The sequence below is a fragment of the Schistocerca gregaria genome, chromosome 1 (genome assembly GCF_023897955.1).
Source record: "Schistocerca gregaria isolate iqSchGreg1 chromosome 1, iqSchGreg1.2, whole genome shotgun sequence".
NCBI lineage: Eukaryota > Metazoa > Arthropoda > Insecta > Orthoptera > Acrididae > Schistocerca > Schistocerca gregaria.
The window spans coordinates 767026295-767040259 of record NC_064920.1 but is presented as its reverse complement, the minus strand read 5'-3'; the positions used below and the strand labels follow the sequence as shown (position 1 = coordinate 767040259).

At 46.2% G+C, this 13965-nt stretch overlaps 1 protein-coding gene across 1 annotated transcript in view; it reads left to right on the top strand.

Annotated features, from left to right (window-relative positions):
- LOC126268158 (WD repeat-containing protein 74) overlaps positions 1-13965 on the top strand; it is a 116885-nt gene that overhangs the window by 18167 nt on the left and 84753 nt on the right. The window contains exons 2-3 of the mRNA XM_049973712.1: positions 5728-5974; positions 6210-6417. Of these exons, the coding sequence (XP_049829669.1) occupies positions 5728-5974; positions 6210-6417 (455 nt within the window). The remainder of the gene's footprint in view (positions 1-5727; positions 5975-6209; positions 6418-13965) is intronic.

The following is a 13965-nucleotide window of genomic DNA, read 5'->3' as shown; positions in this document are numbered from 1 at the left end:
CTGAATTTGATGCAGAAAGTGAACTGAGAACTTTTTATGCAAGGACTCCATTGTGAGAAACTTTGAAGTGATAATCACGTACATTTTCTAAAAAAGTGTCATTAATGGAAATGTACAGCACAAGGAAGTTAATACTAAAAAGTAGTTGCAAACGTTATCTCAGTGATAAAATACATCAAAAATCTTTTGATTTTTTAAAAGTTTGTAATTTTAATTATTTTTAGATAGTTGTGCAACTTTAATTATTTATTATAATCTTGTCGGTGCTTTTAAGTCTTTTAAAGACTGCTTAGACCATAGTAAGTTATTATACAAAAAATTTTTGGTACTCATGTGAAGGATCTCTCACTTTTTATAATTCAGGGTCAATTGCCAGTGCAGATATCTTGTCTAAATCTTTTGTAATTAATTTTAATCCTCTGATAATTTGATTAGGCCGTAAACAATAGCATCAGCTGCAAAAACGCTTAAGAGAGTTGCTCAGATTGTCTCCTAAGTTATTTATAGAAATTAATGTACCAGAGGACATATAATGCTCAATTGGGTAACTCCAGATAAAATTTCATTTGCACTAGGTGTTGTTCCCCCCCCCCCCCCCCCCCTCCCCCCTCCAATTACTACCAACTGTGACTTTTTGGTCAGGAAGTCACAAATCCAGTTGCACAGCTGAGGTGCGCAATTCAATTAGAATCCATTTGTGAGGAACAGTTTCAGAAACCTTCTGGAAATTTAGAAATAGATAATCAGCTTGAAATCCCCTTTAGATAGCATTCATTATTTTCTGTGGATAAAAAGCCAGCTGTGTTACACACATTTTTTATTTATTTATTTATTTATTTATTTTTTGAATCCATGCTGGTTATGTGTCAATAGACCATTTTCTTCATGATATTTCATACTGTTGGGACACAGTATATTTTCCAGAATGCTAATACTAATCAATATCAGTGATTTGGATGTTTAATTCAATGGATTACTGCTATTTTCTTTATTCTGCTGTGGAGTGACCTGTGCTGCATTTCGTTCTTCAAGGTATGCATCTTTCATTGAGCAAGTGGTTGTATATGATTGCTGAAAAAGGAGATATTTTGTTAGAATACTTGAAAAGACACCTGATTGGTATACAGTCTGCAGCAGAAAACTTTCCTTTATTAAGTGACTTAAGATACTTCACTACTTCCAAGTGACTCATGTTGGCTGCTGTTCTTGATTTGAATTCTGTAATATTTATTGCGTGAAAGATTTTTGGTAACTCTGCTGTGATCCACTGTTGTCAATAACATTACGTTGGCTGTCATGCAGTAAAAATATTGAAAGTATCTGGCTATTGCTACACTTCACATATGACCCAAACCTATTTGGATTTTCTACCAGATTTCTAGCCTGACTCTGTTGTGGCGCTATTAAAAGCATCTCGCATTAAAGTCCACACTAAGTTTTTGGTGTCTATAAACAATCACCAATTTTGGATTCCTTTAAATCTGGCATTCTTTTTTCATTGTTTCTGCAACAGTGTTGTGACCTATTTGGTATAACATGGGGTATCTGCTCCATCTTCTATTAATCTAAATGGTATAAAACTTTCATTTAACATCAACACTAACTTTAGATTTGGACCACATTTTGTCAGTGGTTAAATAGTTAGTATGGAAGAAAAGAGACTGTGTCTTAGGAAAGTGTCACATGAATGTTGTTGTTCTTATGAAATAGATATATGTAGCGTTTTGTTTGATTTGGAAGATATACTATGCAGTCAAGCTAAAATGACCTCATAGAAGGATTGAAGGGGAAGGAAGAGGGACAAAGGAAAAAGACTGGAGAAGTCTATGAAAAGGGGTAAATTTCGGGGAAGGTCACCCAGAACAGCGGGTCAGGGGAGACTTACCGGATGGAATGAGAAGTAAAGACCGATTGTTGGGGACTGCATCGAATAAGGTTTGAAAACATGAGAGCTTAAAGGTGAAAGACAGGGTACTATGCAAGACAGAGATTACTGCTTAAATGTCATACATGAGTTAATAAAGAGTGAAAAGCTAAGTACACTGTATGTAGCAGAAGTGGGAGGGGGTAGTGAAAAATAGGCGAGTAAGACAATGAAAGATGTATAAAACTAAAATGGAGTGAAGAAAAGAATAGTTACTGTGAAGAAATGCTGAGATGGAAGAAATTAATTTAAATTAAGGCCAGGTGTTTGGCGAGAACCAAGGACATGTTGTAGTGCAAGTTCCACCTGTGGAGTTCTTAGAAACTGGTGTCTGGGGGAAGAATCCAGATGGTGCATGTGGTGAAACAGGCACCGAGATCGTGACTGTCACTTTGTAGAGCATGCTGTGCAACAGGATATCACATGTTGCCAGTATACACCATCTGCCTATGCCCATTCATCCTGTAGATAATTCATTGGTAGTCACGCCAATGTAAAAGGCTGAACAATGTGTTCTGCCACCACTTGATGAATAGATTTTTTTATCTATCCAATTACAGTACATTGTGAAGTTTGTTTTTCAACTGCCATCTATGGCACATAAAGGATGGTGTGGTTTGTATAAGACAGGTGTCTACCAAGTCACCTGCAGTTGTGGCATGTCAGACCATCGAGACCACATGGGACTTCAGTAGAGAGCATAAATGTGACATACACCTACAATAGTTGAGCAAATCTGAGATTGAGCAATGTTGCCTTGGTGTCAGTCATCTGATGGAGTATAATGACATGGAGATTCTGGTGTGCATATCAAGTTACTGGGCTAGTGTTTTTAAGACTGTACAGATTGAACTATCAAGTGACGTTATAAATGGAGATGGAGGTTTCTGCTTGAATTCTGCCTTGCAACTTGCTCTCTCACTGATCAAAGAACAAAGGCACAGAGTTAATACTACTTGCTCAACCATTGGTAATTAATATTTTCAATGTAAGTAACATCTGGTGGTCATCTTTGATTATGTATGGAAGTAGTTCTTCACAGTGTGTGTGTGTGTGTGTGTGTGTGTGTGTGTGTGTTTTCTGCAAATACCATCTTGTGGTTCTTGGGTAGAGTAGCCATGTATATTAAAGTTTTAAGCTGCCATGCACAGCAATTTCTCTTTTAATTATGTGCTGTAAAAATTATGGATTGTTCACTTTTGAAATGCCAGCAGTTTTCAAGGGAGTTACCTGCCTGCAGTCTTTGAAGTTATTTGGACTTCAGTGAGTCAGGATGGTTCGTCTGTGACAATTTATGTCTGTTGGTATGTTGATTAGGCCTGTAGCATATGAGAATGAGCACTCTTCTGATTCAGATTTGTACATCTTGCATGCTACTGCTTTATTTGTTCTACTTCACATACCTAGAATTTTCACTTCTCAGGCTGTTATTACTGAGCTACTGGTATTATGCGTTCTCTGCAGAATATGATAAGCATCTTGAACTGTTTTGGTATGTTCTTGGGTGATTTGCTTGTCTCTTTCCACACATTTTGAGCTCATCGAGGCTTGGCCATGTAATACCTGATTTCCAGATTCTTACTCCAGTGGAATTTTCATGTATGGTGGGGTCAAGTTTGTGGTGGCCACAAATCCAGACTCAAGTCTTGTAGGACTCACACTTAATATTAGTCATGTTGTTATCTTTGTTCATTTTGTGACAGTTGTGGACACCTCATACTGTTGAAATTGTTTTGTAGATGTTAATTGCAGTTTCAAATAGAGCATAATTTTAGGTATCCATTGCAGGAAATGAAACTTTTATGTTTGTCTGTCCTTACAAAAAAATGAATAATGGCAAGTCATTGTGTTTCATATCCAACAAACTCAAGTGATATTAAGAGCTGCTGTCTGCTCTGGCATTCATACACCAACTGTAGTGTTAAAAAATATGAGACAGTTTGGCTGCAGATAGGACGAATATCTTCAGTTGTGTCATCAGTTGTACGTAATAATATCTGTATGTATTACATTTATATTGTACTTAATAATAATAATACACTACTGGCCATTAAAATTGCTACACCACGAAGATGCCGACGTGCTACAGACACGAAATTTAACAGACAGGAAGAAGATGCTGTGATATGCAAATGATTAGCTTTTCAGAGCATTCACACAAGGTTGTTGCCGGTGGTGACACCTACAACCTGCTGACATGAGGAAAGTTTCCAACCGATATCTCATACACAAATAGCAGATGACCGGTGTTGCCTGGTGAAACATTGTGATGCCTCGTGTGAGGAGGAGAAATGCGTACCATCATGTTTCCGACTTTGATAAAGGTCGGATTGTAGCCTATCGCAATTACGGTTTATCGTATAGTGACATGGTTGGTCGAGATCCAATGACTGTTAGCAGGATATGGAATCGGTGGACTCTGGAGGGTAATACGGAATGCTGTGCTGGATCCCAACGGCATCGTATCACTAGCAGTTGAGATGACAGGCATCTTAACCACATGGCTGTAATGGATTGTGCAGCCACGTCTTGATACCTGAGTCAACAGATGGGGACTTTCGCAAGACAACAACCATCTGCACAAACAGTTTGATGACGTTTGCAACAGCATGGACTGTCGACTCAGAGACCATGGCTGCGGTTACCTTTGGTGATGCATCACAGACAGGAGCACCTGCGATGGTGTACTCAGCGACGAACCTGGGTGCACGAATGGTAAAACGTCATTTTTTTGGATGAATCCAGGTTCTGTTTACAGCATCATGATGGTCGCATCTGTGTTTGGCGACATTGCAGTGAACGCACATTGGAAGTATGTATTTGTCATCACCATACTGGCGTATCACCCGGCATGATGGTATGTGGTGCCATTGGTTACACGTCTCGGTCACCTCTTGTTCGCATTGACGGCACTTTTAGCAGTGGATGTTACATTTCAGATCTGTTACGCCCTGTGGCTCTACCCTTCATTCGATTCCTGCGAAACCCTACATTTCAGTAGGATAATACACGACCACACGTTGCAGGTCCTTTACGGGCCTTTCTGGATACAGAAAATGTTCGACTTCTGCCTGGCCAACACATTCTCCAGATCTCTCACCAATTGAAAATGTCTGGTCAATGGTGACCGAGCAACTGGCTAATCACAATACCCCAGTCACTACTCTTGATGAGCTGTGGTATCGTGTTGAAGCTGCATGGGCAGCTGTGCCTGTACACGCCATCCAAGCTCTGTTTGACTCAATGTCCAGGCGTATCAAGGCCGTTATTACAGCCAGAGGTGGTTGTTGTGGGTACTGATTTCTCAGAATCTATGCACCCAAATTGCGTGGTAATGTAATCACATGTCAGTTCTAATATAATATATTTGTCCAATGGATACCTGTTTATCATCTGCATTTCTTCTTGGTGTAGCAATTTTAATGGCCAGTAGTGTAATAATAGTGGGAGCCCCAAGTGTAAACAATGTAAAAAATGAGGACATGTAATAACTCACCTTCATATTAATGGTGGGTGGAGTTCAGGCACTCTTTAAAATCAGATGTACTCACTTGTTTCCATCTAACTTCAGTACAATCTTTCCCTCTTACCCTCTCAAACCTACCCCCTCCTCCCTCCCCCCCCCCCTCTCTGTCTGCCTGTCTCTTTTTTCTTTCCTGTCCCCCCTTTTTATGGCCGAAAAACTTGCCTGCACAATCGGGCTTACACTTCAGTGTAATGATCCCTCAGGAGTGTCATAATAATATAATATTTCTTCAGGAGTGGCTTATTTATGCTTTTTCCCATTTCTGTCATTTTTTTAGGACTGCAGTTTCATGGAGATGAAAGTGAATGGAAAGTATTTGCAAAAAACTTGCAGAAAGTTGGGTCCCTGCAAAAAGATAATGGAATCACACATTTGAGCTGGGGTGATGACGATGAAGTGGACATTCTAATAGGGCTGAAGAACAAGACTGTAAAGACATACGACACTGATTACAAGGCTTTCACAAGTTCTGTTAATGTTGAATATGGGGAAGGTCAGATTTGTGGTCTAAGCAAATATGATAGGTATGTACATATTTACTATACTTGTAAACAATACAAACATCCTAGTCTCTGTAATTGAAAGAAGTTGTCTGGCCTGGTAAGCTGAAAACTGGTTAATTACAAAAATTAATTTTGTAAGGCATACCCAGTTGTATTTTTAATTCATAAAAATAAAATTATCCTATCAACGTCTGATGAAAGAATCAATTAATGGGAAGTTTTAATTGTTTAGATGCCTATGCTTTATTACTTTCAGATGTCTCTTAACTGCTGTTGAATCAGGACATATAAGAGTATGGAGATTTAAGGAAAAAGAAGGTGATATGTTTAATTCTGGATGCCCAATTCAGAAAATGAAACACAGTAAAGTAAATAAAAATATAGTGGCATTTGGCAGCAAAAATCATGCAGATTTGAAACTGCTTGATTTAAATACAAAGCAGTATACTTTCATATCAAAAAATGTAAGTAATCAAAATTATTATGCCTCTAATTTAAAGAAACTGAACAAGAACAAAAGGTGTGACTAACTTGAGTACACTAAAATCCAGACTAATGCATTTTGTTAGCATAACAAAATTTAAACAATAGAAAAATAAAAATAAAATAATAGGTTGACTTTGCTGTTAGGGACAGTTAAATTACACTACCTGACAAAAACCTGAAGCAGACAGGAGGAGAGGAGGATATAAAATGAAACTTCACACAATGAAAGGGCTTGTGACATTATTTGATTTGGAAGGGTGTCATAAAGCCTGGTATCCTCTCCTAAGGTTAGCTGGTCCACTGCTGGTTGTTGTAACTGTTCATTGATGTCATGGATACCAGCACTGGGCTGGAGTTTACATATGAACTGATCTCACACATTCTATCATGGACAGATCTGGGGACCTTTTTGCTCACAGGAGAGTCCCAATGTAATGCAGACAGTTAAAAGAGACATGTGCAATGTTTGGACATGGATTGTCTTGTTTAAAAATAACACTACAATATCATTGGATGGGATGTAACACATTAGGATGCAAGATGTCTGTGACATACTGTTGTGTTGTGAGAGTGCCCTCTTTCACTACCAGCCATGACTCGAAGTCATACCCAGTGGCTCTCCACACCGTGATACCAAGTGTAACATCAGAAGGATGGGACCTCTCCCCAGTTCGCAGTTGTACTCACCAAAATTGGTCATCCAGTGTAGCGCAGAACTGCTGTTCATTGCTGAACAGAATGTGGTGCTATTCATTAGCAGTCCATGCTTTGTGACCAGTACACCACTTCAAACACAGCTGTACGTGTTCTGTTAATGGCGGGCTGTGCGTGGGATGGAAATTCTGTAATCTGCCTTCTGCTAGTCTCTGAATGTTGGCACTGGATGACACAGAATGCTGCAGAAAGCCCATTACTTGCTCTTGGATGGCAGGCATAGTTCTGAAGGGGTTACTTGTGATTGGTGCACAGTATGGCAATTCTCCCTTGTGGTGGTTCAGATGTAGTTGACCAGAAACATGACAAGTGTACTTGCCATCACTCTCCTATGCAATCCAACATCAGGCCACTGTCATATCCAAACGCCCCACAAATCTGATATTGCAAAATTCGACTAGCCAGCCAAAAGAAGAGGTACAGTGAGGCCCCTTTCATACTCTTGTCAGGTGCTTATAGTGCTGTCTCCCACAAATATGTGACATCTCTGTGTCGTTCACAGTGATCACTCAATTTATAATGCTATTCACAGCCTTATTTTTATGTGCTGTAGCAATTCTTGGTGACGGTATTAATTTTGTACTTCTAGAGGAGGTTGAGTGAATGCTACAACATAATGTAATGAATGTTAGATCAGTTTCAGTGAAACACTTTATTACAGAATTCTTAACTTCAGAAGAAATCCATGTACATATGAGTAATGGTATACATTTAAAACAAAACAAAAACAGAACACAATGATAACAGTTTAGTTCTTGCACTGCATGATAGTCTAATAACCCTTGGCATTTACCTTTAAACTTTAGTATACTGATCTGACTAATTAAATTCTGGAAATAACTGTGTTTAGCTTGTGGTTCTATAGTGAGGTATCAATTTTACTGTAGGACCTCACAATTCGGATGACACCACACTTGTACACTGTATCACACCTGGTAAAAACAGTAACAAAACTAATGCATTCTGGTGGCTGTTCTGCATGTCACAGAGAATTAAAACAAATAATTTACATACCCACCAATAGTATGGACATTGTAATATCCCCTTCTTGTTCCCAAACCCCCTGTCGGTTCGGGGGTAAGAATAGGCCCACGGTATTCCTGCCTGTCGTAAGAGGTGACTAAAAGGAGTCTCAAACGTTTTGGCCTTGTGAGATGGTCCCCTAATGGGTTTGACCTCCATCCTTCTAAATTTTTCGAAGAGCGAGCCGATTGGGGAAGGGCGCCTTACAAGGAGCGATGTGTCCATCATGCATTACCATCTCTAGCCAGGTTTGTCGTCATCGCTTAGCAGTCCCGCTCACCTACCATCTCTTGGGCGTGGATTTGTTCTTGGGTGCAGTTTATTGCAGTCTGCTATGCTGTGTCGCTTTATGCGCCAATGACGATATTGGACTACATCACCTGAAATCCAGCACGGTAGCCAGTCCATTGTGGTGGGGCCGCCATGTACCCTGTTGGTTGTAGCCCCCTGACTACACAGGGATCGCTCTGCTGATGCCAGCGCCGTTAACTCCCCACGTATGCCAAGGAGTAGATGCCTATCTCCTTGGGGCATCGGGACTCCTGGCAATGGCCATCCTGCCAGGTGGTCGTTGCTGAGGCTGGGTGGCGCACATGGGGAGGGCCCTTGGTCGGAGTAGGTGGCATCAGGGCGGATGACCCGCAATGAAGCGTGGTACATCATCTCTTGCTGGTGGCCAGCCGCCAGCAGTCTCTAAGCGTTCCAGGGCTCAATACAACGCAACTACATATGACCCCAAATCGTTCCCCTCCCTGGCTACACCATGGGAGGAACGAAAGACTAAGGATGCCAGCGAACCATACTCGTCCTGCTACCTGGTGTGTACGAGAGCTGATGGTGAACCCTTTACATCCATGAAGCCTCAGTTCTTCGTCGAGCACTTAGAGGACAAGTTCGGGGAGGTGGAGGCCTTGTCTAAAATGCGCTCGGGCTCGGTTTTGATCAAATCAGCGTCCTCCGCCCAGTCCTGCCGGTTACTCGATTGTAACAAGCTGGGGGATGTTCCGGTTACAATCACGCCCCATAAGAGTCTTAATATGATCCAGGGCATAATATTCCATCGGGACCTTCTATTGCAGTCCGATGACGAGCTTCGCGCCAATTTAGAGCGGCGTGGTGTTCACTTTGTCCGGCGCGTACATCGTGGTCCAAGGGATAAGCAGGTTGCCACCGGTGCCTTCATCTTGGCCTTCGAGGGTGATACATTACCTGAGAAGGTCATGGTGATGGTCTGTCGTTGTGGCGTCAAGCCATATATCCCTCCCCCGATGCGGTGCTTTAAGTGCTGGAAGTTCGGGCATATGTCTTCCTGCTGTACTTCCAGCCTCACATGTCGAGATTGTGGACGCCCATCACATCCCAATACTCCAATACTCCATGTGCTCCGCCTCCCATCTGTGTAAACTGCGGAGAGCACCACTCGCCTTGCTCGCCGGACTGCAGGACCTTCCAGAAAGAGCGCAAAATCATGGAGTATAAGACCCTGGACCGCCTGACATACACTGAGGCCAGGCAGAAGTTCGAACGCCTCCATCCTGTTCGAATGACTGCCTCTTACGCCGCGGCTACTACTGTTATGGCCCCATTAGCTCTCCCTCAGACTGCCACCTCTCAGAGCCGGAATGCTACACCTGCCCCCTTGATGGTGGGGGGCACTTCACTCCCTGCTGCTCCTGCACTACCTGCCTCAGGAGCAGCAACCCCCCAACCATCGGGGACATCAGTCCCCACTTCTAAGCTGGGGAAGCCTCAAACTTCCCCGGCTCGAATAGCACGGAAAGGGTCCCTTGGGTCCCTTCCTTCCCAGGTTTCCGCCTCTGGGAAGGGTGACGTCAGCCAATGGAAGAAAAGCAGACCAGCGGCTGGTCGCAGGGCTTCCCGCTCCTCCTCCATCCCGGAGGCTGACTCGCTGGAGCCCTCCCAGCCAATGAAACCCAAGGACCAGAGAGACAAGACGAAGAAGAAGACCTCTAAGGCCAAGGAACACGCGGTGGCATCCACCCCACTGCTCCCTACAGGCTCTGCGCCCGAGGCTAAGGTGGAGATCCGGGCGTCCGCTGAGGACCTGGATCTCGCCAGACCCTTGGACACCATGGAAGCAGATTGTACTGGTCCTCCATCGGTGGCAGCAGGTGACCCAGTGGCGTGATCTGCCTCCTTGGCCCCTTCACACCTTTTTTGGACATGGACAAAGCGATACTCCAGTGGAACTGCAGCGCTTTTTTCCACCACCTCGCTGAGCTTCGCCAACTCATCAGCAGTCACCCTTTAGTCTGCATCACAGGAAACTTGGTTTCCGGCAATGCGGACCCCTGCCCTACGTGGGTATCGGGGTTATTACAAGAACCGGGCAGCTTATGAGAGGGTATCTGGTGGAGTCTGCGTCTACATCCTTAACTCTGTCTACAGCGAATGTGTACCTCTTCACACACCTTTAGAGGCTGTCGCTGTAAGGATGTGGTCGCCTCAGCCTATTACTGTCTGCAGTTCGTATCTTCCGCCAGATGGTGATGTCTCGCGTCATGTGTTGGCTGCATTGATAGCACAACTGCCCCCTCCTTTTGTGTTACTGGGCGACTTTAACGCCCATAACCCCCTGTGGGGTAGCGCCGCGATTACTGGCCGGGGTAGAGATGTCGAGACTCTTATCTCGCAGCTTGACCTCTGCCTCTTAAACACGGGAGAGCCGACACATTTCACCGTAGTCCATGGCACATTTTCGGCCATCGACCTTACTATCTGCAGCCCCGGACTTTCACCATCCATCCACTGGAGTGTCCATGACGACTTATGTGGTAGTGACCATTTCCCCATCTTTCCGTCACTACCACAGCGTCACTCTTCTGAACGCCCCTCCAGATGGGCTCTGAATAAGGCTGATTGGGGCTTGTTCTCCTCTCTCGCCACTATCGCACCTCCTTCCCCTGACACCATTGATGCGGTGGTTCAGTCGGTCACCACCGGCATCATTTCTGCGGCGGCATCTGCGATTCCCTGTTCATCCGGGTCCCCTCGGCGGAGGAGTGTGCCTTGGTGGGCGCCCGAGATCGCAGAGGCAATTAGAGATCACCGGCGGGCTCTTCAACGCCATAAGCGGCACCCGTCCTTGGAGAACCTCATCGTTTTTAAACAGCTCCGTGCCCGTGCCCGACGCCTTATTCGCCAACGGAAGCAGGAGTGCTGGGAACGGTATGTTTCCACCATTGGCGTCCGTACCTCTGCATCGCAGGTTTGGGCTAAGATTAGGCGACTCCATGGCTATCGGCCGCCTGTCTCTGTCCCTGGGCTTTCGCTGAATGGAGTGGTGTGTACTGACTCCGACACGATTGCGGACCGGTTAGCAGCGCATTTTGCTCAGTGTTCCGCATCTACGAATTACCCACTGGCCTTCCGCTCCCGGAAAGAGCGGTTGGAAAGTTGAAGGCTTTCCTTTCACACGCGCCACGCGGAGTCGTACAATGCTCCTTTCAGCGACTGGGAATTCCAGAGTGCACTATCTGCTTGCCCTGATACGGCTCCTGGGCCAGACCGCATCCACAGCCAGATGCTGAAACACCTCTCTGTGAATTGCCAGCGACGCCTCCTAGATGTTTTCAACCGCATCTGGGTTGAGGGTGTGTTCCCGTCTCAATGGCGAGAAAGCATTGTCCTCCCCGTGTTGAAACCTGGCAAGAACCCGCCTGAGGTGGACAGCTACCGCCCCATAAGCCTCACCAACGTTCTTTGCAAGTTGCTAGAAAGTATGGTGAGCCGGAGGTTGAGTTGGCTCCTCGAGTCTCGAGGCCTTCTGGCTCCGTCTCAGGGTGGGTTCCGAAAAGGCCGCTCTGCCGTCGATAATATGGTCTCCCTAGAGTCTGCCGTCCATACAGCCTTTGCACGCCGCCAACATCTGGTTGCCGTCTTCTTCGACATGCGGAAGGCGTACGATACGACTTGGCGATATCACATCCTGGCCACACTTCATGGGTGGGGTCTTAGGGGCCCGCTCTCGATTTTTATTCAGAATTTTCTGTCGCCTCGTTCCTTCCGCGTGCAAGTTGCTGCGTCCCATAGTTCCTCCCGGGTCCAGTAGAACGGGGTCCCACAGGGGTCTGTCCTCAGTGTCTCCCTGTTTTTAATTGCGATCAATGGGCTCGCTGAGGCGGTGGGATCGTCCGTCGCAGCTTCGTTGTATGCAGACGACTTCTGCCTCTACTACAGCTCCGCTGGCATTGCAGTTGCTGAGCGCCAGCTGCAGGGCGCTATCCGCAAGGCGCAGTCGTGGGCTGTAGCGCATGGCTTCCAGTTTTCGGCCGCTAAGACCTGCGTTATGCATTTCTGCCGGCGTCGCACGGTTCACCCTGAGCCACGCCTTTACCTTGACGGTGAACCTCTTGCTGTGGTAGAGACGCATCGGTTCTTGGGACTGGTATTTGATGCCCGGTTGACTTGGCTGCCTCATATTAGGCAGCTTAAACAAACATGCTGGCGGCATTTAAACGCTCTCCGTTGCCTTAGCCACACCAGATGGGGTGCCGACCGGTCCACCCTTCTCCGGCTGTATCAAGCGCTGATCCAGTTCCGCCATGATTATGGGTGTGTGGCTTATGGTTCGGCATCGCCATCAGCGTTGCAATTGCTGGATCCCATCCATCACTGCGGGATCCGACTCGCCACAGGAGCATTTCGGACAAGCCCTGTTGACAGCTTACTTGAGGAGGCTGGTGTTCCTCCATTGCGGATCTGGCGCGACCGACTTCTGGCCGCTTATGCTGCCCACGTTTGTAGCTTGCCAGGGCATCCCAACTACAATCTCCTGTTTCCGCACTCGATCGTCCATCTTCCAGACAGGCGGCCCCGGTCAGGGTGTACGATCGCGGTTCGCATCCGGGCTCTACTGTGTGGGATTGAGTTTTTTCCTCTCCCGCCTGTTTTCCGGGCCAATCTCCGTCTGCCCCCTTGGTGTGTGCGCCGAACATGCATTCGGCTGGATTTGGCACAGGGTCCAAAAGACTCGGTCCCTCCTCCGGCCCTCCGCCGCCGCTTTGTTTCTCTCCTTGCCGAGTTTCCCGGATCTGCCGTGGCCTATACCGACGGTTCGATGGTCTCTGGTCGCACTGGTTACGCTCTTACTCTAGAGGATCATTGTGAGCAACGGTCGCTGGCACCCGGGAACAGTGTATACACTGCCGAGTTGGTTGCCATCTATCGCGCCCTAGAGTATATCCGCTCCCGCTCAGGTGAGTCCTTTGTCATCTGTAGTGACTCCCTGAGTGGTTTACGAGCTCTTGACCAGTGCTTTCCTCGTTCCCGTCTGGTGATGGCCATCCACGAGTCGCTCCATGCTCTTGCCCGTTGCGGCCGCTCCGTGGTCTTTGTTTGGACCCCAGGTCATGTCGGCATCCCGGGCAATGAGCGGGTTGACACGCTGGCAGTGAGTTCACCGGCTCTTGAACTCGGCCTTATGGAGTGTGATCTCCTGTCGCTTTTGCGCCAGAAAGTGCTTGGTGCCTGGGGTGACGAGTGGCGCACCCTGCCCACGCCCAACAAACTTCGGGCGGTGAAGGAGACGACCGGTGTGTGGCGCTCCTCCATGCGGGCCTCTCGGAAGGACTCTGTCGTCCTCTGCCGGCTACGCGTTGGCCACACGTGGCTGACGCACGGCCATTTGTTGCGCCGGGAGGACCCACCGCTATGTCGCTGCGGGGCAGCTCTGACGGTGGTCCACATTTTGGTGGACTGCCCGCTTTTAACAGGACTCAGGCAGACGCTTGTGCTGCCTGATACCCTCCCTGCCCTTTTATGTGATG